At 32.9% G+C, this 10000-nt stretch overlaps 1 protein-coding gene across 1 annotated transcript in view; it reads left to right on the top strand.

Moving 5' to 3' along the window:
- LOC113822900 (guanine nucleotide-binding protein G(i) subunit alpha) overlaps nt 1-4848 on the top strand; it is a gene marked incomplete at its 3' end in the record, with an annotated part of 6733 nt that extends 1885 nt beyond the window's left edge. Inside the window, 1 exon segment of the mRNA XM_070125355.1 lies at nt 4701-4848. Within this exon segment, the coding sequence (XP_069981456.1) occupies nt 4728-4848 (121 nt within the window).
- Nucleotides 4849-10000: the final 5152 nt, after the last annotated feature.

Here is a 10000-nt window from a genome sequence, read left to right as displayed (position 1 = left end):
CAGCTCATTTGGTAGCATCAGACAGTAGGCTTTTAAAGATGGTGGGCATGTCTACATTTTTGTGGTCTTTGGTGCATTTTTGTTTTATATTCTATTTGAGCCTGTTTTGTCCCAGAATTTTCTTAAAATACTCCATGCCCTCCATTAATAAATCAAATTTGTTGATGGAAATGGTATTCAGATCGACACAATGATTAATTTACACAAGGAACAGTGTGCAGAAATCAGTGGATTTGCTGCAGAAAAAACATCAAAATTGTATTGCAAGCTAGCCACTACCCTGTTAAATATATTAACCCTTTATTCTATCCCCTAGTGTTGTAGAAAATGGTATAAGTGAGAATTAATATCTTCATAGCACAAGAGATGAATTTTACCAATTTTACCTATTCCTCAGAAATGCATCTGTTATCAATTCTGTTGATAGACATGCCAGGTTCAAAGCCCAGTTCTCTTGTTAATTTGGAAATTTAGTGAAGTGCAATAGGATAGACATATGAAAGTAATAAATGGAAAAAGAATTTGCAGAACTCTTTATAAATTATACATTTAAGATGGATTATCATGTGGGAATGGTATCTTAAACTTTGCCAAATTAGAGGACTTGTGGCTCTGGATTTATATAGAAATGATACTGGTCAAATTCTGAACTTGATGATCAGATGTATTATGGTAGTGATATATCTCTGGGTAATTTTTTTTAGTTTTGCAAAGCCATCCAATCTTGTAATCATTATTCCTTCTTTCAATTTGCAATGCATATGTGAAAATTCATATTATTTTTCCATGGCAAATGAAATAAATGAAAGTATTGGTAAAGCTTATGAAGTGATCATGGCTCTCTGAGATGAAAGTCCCAGTTACTCCAGCCATCCTTGGAAATCCACAACATTGCCTTATGAACCAAAAACCTTCCTAAATAAGGGGCTTTGTCCCAGACCCCCATCCAATTGGCAGATTACATGATGTGTTAATGAGTGTAGTTTTTCTTTTGGATTATTATAGTGCTATTACATTTTCCTGCAAATGTATACCAAATTATTAGATGTTGCACAACTTCCTCATTATGAACTTGTAAAAGTAATGCCATATATGAAAAGCGTCTTCTTTTCAGTCACTGTCCATTACAGACAAATTTTATTTTGTGCTTCATAAATGTTGGAAACTGAAAGTATACCTCTTTTTCGTAATGGATAATCTCACTTATGATTTTATTTATTTGTTTGTTTTTGTTTATCTTTATTTTTATTTCATATTTATTTATTTTTTCAATAAATGAGTAGGCTATATTAAGACTCTCATTTGAGTCATGAAAATGAACTTGAATATAATGGTCTGATGTGTGCATGTACTTGCATATCTTTAAGGGCATTGATGCATAAAGCTAAATTCCTAAATTTAATAGCATTAATATTTTTAGTTAATATTTATGGTATGGTCATACTAAGGTAGGGCAGATTGAAGATGATTTCTTGTAGAGGATAGAAAGCTGAAGTTGTTGGTACAACAGATAATCTGCAAGCATGAATGGTAATGTCACACAAAAGGAGAAAAGTTTGTTGAAAACGTTGCACACAGCCACTTGGTACTCAGGAGTTTCAGCTCTATCCTGCCATGTATACCTGTATACCATTCATATACAAAGAAATAAATCCATATCTGTCAAATCTACCTATCTATCTATTTGGTAGTATACAAGTCTAATGACATATATATACTTATGTATTTGTTTATGCCTGTCTATATATTTGAATATTTATTGTGTCGGCCCTTGCACAATATTGACAAATCAGCTGATAGTCTCTTATAAGTATGTCCATACTATAAAGAATTACCCTGTTTTTCAACCTTTGGCTCATGACCCCTTTTCATTGGGTGGCCAAATTTTATTTTTTAGATATCTGACGTATCACTTTGTGAATTGGAGTCCTTTTTGAAATACATAGGATGACATACGCATGTAGCTGTTGACTAAGTCATTATATCTCACACAAGTAGTGATACGTGAGATAATATGAAACATTTGTATACATATAAAGTGTGGTCCATCAATATCTTGTTTAGCAAATCCAAAAGAAATGTACTTGATGGATTGTATTTTATGGACAATTTCATGGAATACCCAGTCTAGTTTATGCCTTTATGCAATTACTTTGTTAGTAGAGGAGAGCAAGGTGCATACCATAGAAGTTGATGAAAAAAAGCCATTTAGCTTATCATTATGTGAAGGTTTAGTTATATATTTGTTTTTAGAAATATATAATTTCTGGCTCTACCATATCTAACACAAATTTGATAGTAGTTTTTTAGTTTCACATAACCATCCTATCTTGCAATTTTTATTCCTTCTTTCAATTCTCAGCACTGATTTAGTTGTGAATCTCTTTTTATTTTCTATCCCAAATGATATGAATTAAAGAATTAGAAATGTGTATGAAGTGATCTTGTCCCTCTGAGAGATAAGTCCCAATTACTCCAGCCATTCCTGGGAAATCCACAAACATTCCTGTATGAACCACAAACTCCTAACCAATGAACTTTGTCCCCAGACCCCAATCTGATCGGTGTATTTACTTATTGGGGGCTCCATCCCTGGATTTCCACCTAATCACCATGGCCGTATTCTCTCTGAAGCATTTGTAGAGACCTATTTTCTTCATTTCTGATATTATAGTTTACCTACGGAGATAATTTCATATATTAGTGAGTGTAGATTTTCTTTAAGATTGTTATTGTGTCAATATTTTCCTGTATATCAAAGTTCTCCATGTTCTACAACTTTCTTATTTTTAATTTGCGAAGGTAATGCCATAGATGAAAAGCATCTTATTTTTCATCATTCTGTCATTTATAGGCAAATTTTACCTTGTACTGCAGGGCGATGCCACAAAAGTGTAATATTTGATTATGTCCATCTTACTATCTTGTTGTTACTTTTATTAGTAAAATTTTTTGAAACTATATACTTTATTTATAGCTATTAGAGCACTTAGGTGACTAGCAAGCAAGCACTTCATGTTTAAGAGAAAATGACAAGTTGGATGTTGGCACAAATTTCATTAAATGTATGTTTGTCATTTTATCAACACATTAGTGATGGCCATCATCTGGTTTTATAAATTGTCTGGTAGTAGCTATACTCATTGTCATGATAAAGAATTGGCTGATGGCTGGGTGACAGGAATATGCCATCATGGAAAATTCTGCTTAAAGACTGGGTGAGAAGAATATGCCGTCTTGAAAAATTTGGCTGAAAGCTGGCATGATGGGAATAACTTCCCATGAGTGTACAGAGTTCTTGGAGATAGATTAGACTACATGGGCACTAGGGAAGGGTCTATTGCATTACTCCCATCGGTAAACAAATGTAGAATGTACTTAATATCTGTGAGCCACAACTGGAAGAGGGCCAGCTACAGGGAGGACACTATTTCCATGCCTAGGTCTTATTCCTGCCTGCCATGACTGGCACCACAGGGTGTATTATAGAAAATTGGACATAAAATAAGAGAGAAAGAAAGTTATGATATATATATATACATATGCATATATACACAAATAAAATGTTACTTCTTATTGTTATTGTTATTGCATAGAGTTAGACTACTAAGAAGATGATATGAAGTTTGTGCAAGGAAAAGAGCCTTTTGCCCTTTTGATTCAGCATGTTGAATGACCTTGCAAAATGGTGAAAAAAGCAAAAAGAGAAAATCGGCTAGTTTGTTAAAATTGTCGTGGCCCAACCCAATTAATATTCATATGTACAGACTTACATATACACAGAAATAAATTCATATCTGTTTATCTGTTTGATAGATATACATTTTTCGATCTATCTATCTGGTAGATGTACATGTCTAGACTGATGGATATGCATTTATTTACATGTATATGCATGATATGCATGTTAGTATAATGAATATTCATTGGGTTAGGCCTTTAACAAACTGGCTTGATATCATTGAGAAGGTTAGGCAAGGAGGCTTTACACTGCACATGAGTGTTTGTGTAAGTTAGGTCTATAAGCTTCACACTCAGGAGAGTTGCCCATCAGGTAAGCCTAATACCTGGGTTTTTGAGCCACTGTGCAAGTGAGGTACCCATACCCATATCCAATGATTTAAAACTCATGGAATTTGGTATCAATGAACTATAAATGTCTAATAAAGAAATATAGCTGAAATAGTCAGTAGAAATGATAGATAGCTAATCAAAATTTGATTGTCTGCAAGCTTGTCTTGACGGGTATTTACTCGTGCCACCTTGCATATCAAGGGATGGCAGCTTCCCGTGAAGTTGGGTTTAGTGCCCCCTAACAAAAGCAGATATGTAGATACTGCATTAACTAACCCCACTATTTTCCTGATGATACCACAGGTCTTTCCATCTATCAAGTTTTGTAGTGTAGCCTATTTCTGTGTAAAAATTACTAGATACCCACTAGACATAATGAGGAGTCCAGTGATACTAATTTTTATGGATTTTAAGATACTGAAGTATTTTGATGTATTACTGTGTATATATATGTATACTGTATGTATATATATATATATATATATATATATATATATATATATATATATATATATATATATGTATCTATTATTATTATTATTATTTAAAATTTATTATGTGTGAGTAATGCATGTCAATAGCAGTTAACATCTGTTATATAGATTTTCTCTTTTATCTTTTTCAAGGGGCTGCCATAACTTCCATCAGCAGCCATGGGTTGTGCAATGAGCAATCCTGCTGACAAGGAAGCAGCAGAGAGAAGCAAGAAAATAGACAAAGATTTACGACTGGCTGGTGAACGTGCAGCAAAAGAGGTTAAACTTCTACTTTTAGGTGAGTGTTATATGCTTAATTTACTAATTTATCTTGAAAAGTAATAGGTTTTACTTAATGTTAATCCATGAGCCTTACCTGATTTTTTATGTGATCAAGATTATTGCCATTTTGGAATTAAAACCAAGAGCTGAACAATCAAAGATGGCCCTGGGACCAGGTCTGAGTTTGACTAGTGGAACCTGAGCTTAAGTAGTTAAGAATATTAATAGGTTCTCCAATATTAAAGTGCATCTCCAAAAATCAAGAAAAGGCTTAAACAGGTAACATAGATAGGGCTATGAATTGACTGCTTGGTGACTAGGTACTTGTTGAGCCATATATTTGTAAATAACTAATAAACTTAACCAAATAATGCCTGTTTAAAAAGTTTGGCAAATGGGCATTATTGTGGGATTGTTGGCATGCATCAACAGTTGCCTCTGTTTGCCTCCACCTTGTTTGGTAGCTTGTGACCAACATTAGGTACCTAAAAGCTTTTATTTAGATATGATTTTTAAAAATATAAAAATTAGAAGGTTTACCTTTACTTCGGATGCTGTTGCCTAAAAGTTATACCATAGAAATGCTGCTGCTAATATTGGAGAAAAACAAGCTTTGTCTGATGAGCTGACGGCACAGGAATGGTCATAATATATGCCACCTGGTATTTTGCCCACAACAGCCATGTTATGTATGTTCATACCATCCAATGTTATTGGGTTAAATACAGTGGACATAGCATGCATATTCTGCTATCCATAAGCACTAGGGTAAGATTCTCCAAGTGAGAAGGTTCTTGCATAGGACTGTGCCCTACGACTCACATGATATGAGTAAGTCTATTATAACAAAGATGGATGCTTTCATGCTTAACCTGTTGATGGCAGGAAAGAATGGTCATACATGACCAGTGCAATATGATTTTAGTCTGTTAATGTTATTTCCATATTTATGGCATATCACCAAGGAGTCAACTACTCAACTTACCTATTGATACTGGGATAGGATATACATGCATGCATATTTCAGACTGTAGAGTATTTTTGTTGCATGGGGAATATTACATTTTTTCATGTGCGGAAAACATAATTTTGTATACATTTTCGTGGACGAATCTACGGATGGATCTGTGAACGGATGGTGAAACAAGTGTGTGGAATGGTCAAAAGAATTTTACGCGCGGAAGATGATTTGAAAAAAGAACTAAATTACCAGAAAACTACATCTGCGTGGATGGAATTTGACCAAACTCTACAGTCTGGTGCATATTCAATCTGATTTTACTTTATTAATTTTAGACTTTGGCTATACTTACGACCAGTCACAATGATTACTTATGGACCGTTCTTACTATAATGGGGAAATTCTGGTAACACATGCGCATTCACTATAATTTCACACTTAGTCAATTGCTCTGGTTTTGTCATTCTGTACTATCCAGTGGCTGTTGTCAGTGTTGTAAGAATAGCTACAGAGTTAAGAATTTCATATGAAATGATTTGTTGATATTATTGTACTTATTTTCAAATAGCGATAATCATTATTGATATTATTGTTATTGTTGTTATTGATGTAGTTGTTATTGTTTATTGTTATTGACATAGTTGTAGTTGTAGTTGTTATTGCTTTTATAATTATTGTAGTTGTTATTGCTTTTATAATTATTGTAGTTGTTATTGCTTATTGTTATTGACAAGGTTGTAGTTGTAGTTGTTATTGTTATAGTTATTGCTTTTATAATTATTGAAGTTGTTATTGTTATAGTTATTGCAATTATGAGTATGAAGATGATGAGGATGATGATGATGATGATGATTATTATTATTATCATAAATATAATTATTATTGTTATTACAACTTCTTCGTCTTCTTCTTGATAACAACCATAGTATCATCTTTATCATTGTTATAATTTATTATTGTCATTATTGTTATTATTGATAGCACTATCATTTTTAGTGTTTTGATATTTTTATCATTGTTATTATTGGTATTGTGATTAGTATTGGAGTTTATTTCATTATTTTATTTTATTTTATTTATATTTATTATTACTGTTTTTGTCATCACTTTTATTTGTGTTGTGATGAATGTTTTTGTTATTATCATCATCATCCTAGATATTATTGTTATTATTATTTTCCTTTTAAAATTACTGTTGTTATCATTGTAACTATTGTTGTAGTTAATGCTACTACCACCACCACCAATAATTATATTATTATTATGATTGTATAATTTTTTGATTATTATTTTTATTACATGATGATGATTACTATTATTGTTATTATTATCACCATTATTGTTATTGTTTATACTGTTTTTACTATTTTTTTTTATTAATGTTCATATTATTGTTATTATTATTATGATTATGATAGTTATGATTGCTATAATAATGATTATGATAGTTATGATTGTTATGATTGTTGATGTTATCATTATTATGTTATTATTATTAATAGCAATATTTTTATTTTCTTATTGTTTACTAATATTAGTTAACTATTATTGTTGTTGTTTAATATTATTATTGTCATCATTTTAGTATTATTGTTATTATTATTCATATTGTTATTATTTCCATTGTTTTCTTTTAATTAAATTGTAATTGTTGTTATTTTTTTGTTATTCTTTTGATTATTATTATTCATGATATTGTTATTGTTGTTGCTGTTATTATTATTGTTTTTATTATTATTATTATTATTATTATTATTATTATTATTATTATTGTTATTATTATTATTGTTGTTGTTGTTGTTGTTGTTGTTGTTGTTATTATTATTATTATTGTTATTATCATCATCATTATTGTTAAAATTGTTGTTATTATTATTATTATTACTATTACTATTACTATTACTATTAATGTTACTGTTATTGCCATTTTATGTTTTATCCATTATTGTGTGTTTTATTATTATTATTATTATTATTATTAGTAGTAGTAGTAGTAGTAGTACTCCTACTCCTCCTACTCCTACTCCTACTCCTACTCGTCCTACTCCTACTCGTCCTACTCCTACTCCTACTCGTCCTCCTCCTACTCCTACTCGTCCTCCTCCTACTCCTACTCGTCCTCCTCCTACTCCACCTACTCCTCCTCCTACTCCTACTCGTTCTCCTCCTACTCCTACTCGTCCTACTCCTACTCCTACTCGTCCTCCTCCTACTCCTACTCGTCCTCCTCCTACTGCTATTGGTCCTCCTCCTACTCCTACTAGTGCTCCTCCTACCCCTACTCGTCCTCCTCCTACTCCTCCTACTCCTCCTACTCCACCTACTCCTCCTACTCCACCTACTCCTCCTCCTACTCCTCCTCCTACTCCTACTCCTCCTCCTCCTATTCCTCCTCCTACTCCTACTCCTCCTCCTCCTATTCCTCCTCCTCCTCCTCCTCCTACTACTACTACTACTACTACTACTACTACTACTACTACTACTACTACTACTACTACTACTACTACTACTACTACTACTACTACTACTACTACTACCTACTACTACTACTACCTACTACTACTACTACTACTACTACTACTACTACTACTACTACTACTACTACCTACTACTACTTCTTACTACTACTACCTCTTACTACTACTACCTCTTACTACTACTACCTCTTACTACTACTACTACCTCTTACTACTACTACTACCTCTTACTACTACTACTACCTCTTACTACTACTACTACCTCTTACTACTACTACTACCTCTTACTACTACTACTACCTCTTACTACTACTACTACCTCTTACTACTACTACTACCTCTTACTACTACTACTACCTCTTACTACTACTACTACCTCTTACTACTACTACTACCTCTTACTACTACTACTACCTCTTACTACTACTACTACCTCTTACTACTACTACTACCTCTTACTACTACTACTACCTCTTACTACTACTACTACCTCTTACTACTACTACTACCTCTTACTACTACTACTACCTCTTACTACTACTACTACCTCTTACTACTACTACTACCTCTTACTACTACTACTACCTCTTACTACTACTACTACCTCTTACTACTACTACTACCTCTTACTACTACTACTACCTCTTACTACTACTACTACCTCTTACTACTACTACTACTTCTTACTACTACTACTACTTCTTACTACTACTACTACTACCTCTTACTACTACTACTACTACCTCTTACTACTACTACTACCTCTTACTACTACTACTACCTCTTACTACTACTACTACTACCTCTTACTACTACTACTACTACCTCTTACTACTACTACTACTACCTCTTACTACTACTACTACTACCTCTTACTACTACTACTACTACCTCTTACTACTACTACTACTACCTCTTACTACTACTACTACTACCTCTTACTACTACTACTACTACCTCTTACTACTACTACTACTACCTCTTACTACTACTACTACTACCTCTTACTACTACTACTACTACCTCTTACTACTACTACTACTACCTCTTACTACTACTACTACTACCTCTTACTACTACTACTACTACCTCTTACTACTACTACTACCTCTTACTACTACTACTACTACCTCTTACTACTACTACTACCTCTTACTACTACTACTACCTCTTACTACTACTACTACTACCTCTTACTACTACTACTACTACCTCTTACTACTACTACTACTACCTCTTACTACTACTACTACTACCTCTTACTACTACTACTACTACCTCTTACTACTACTACTACTACCTCTTACTACTACTACTACTACCTCTTACTACTACTACTACTACCTCTTACTACTACTACTACTACCTCTTACTACTACTACTACTACCTCTTACTACTACTACTACTACCTCTTACTACTACTACTACTACCTCTTACTACTACTACTACTACCTCTTACTACTACTACTACTTCTTACTACTACTACTACTTCTTACTACTACTACTACTACTACTACTACTACTACTACTACTAATGTTATTGCTACTGCCATTTTATGTATTATCTATCTTTGTGTTTTATTATTCTTATTGTTTTTGTAATTTTTATTATTAGGTTGTTTTGTCCTTTTTGTTGTTATATATATTGTATTAGCATGCACATTACACACACACACACACACACACACACACACACACACACACACACACACACACACACACACACA

The sequence above is a fragment of the Penaeus vannamei genome, chromosome 9 (assembly GCF_042767895.1).
Source record: "Penaeus vannamei isolate JL-2024 chromosome 9, ASM4276789v1, whole genome shotgun sequence".
Classification (NCBI taxonomy): Eukaryota; Metazoa; Arthropoda; class Malacostraca; order Decapoda; family Penaeidae; genus Penaeus; species Penaeus vannamei.
The sequence above is the reverse complement of the archived record's forward strand: the minus strand, read 5'-3'. Positions and strand labels throughout refer to the sequence as shown.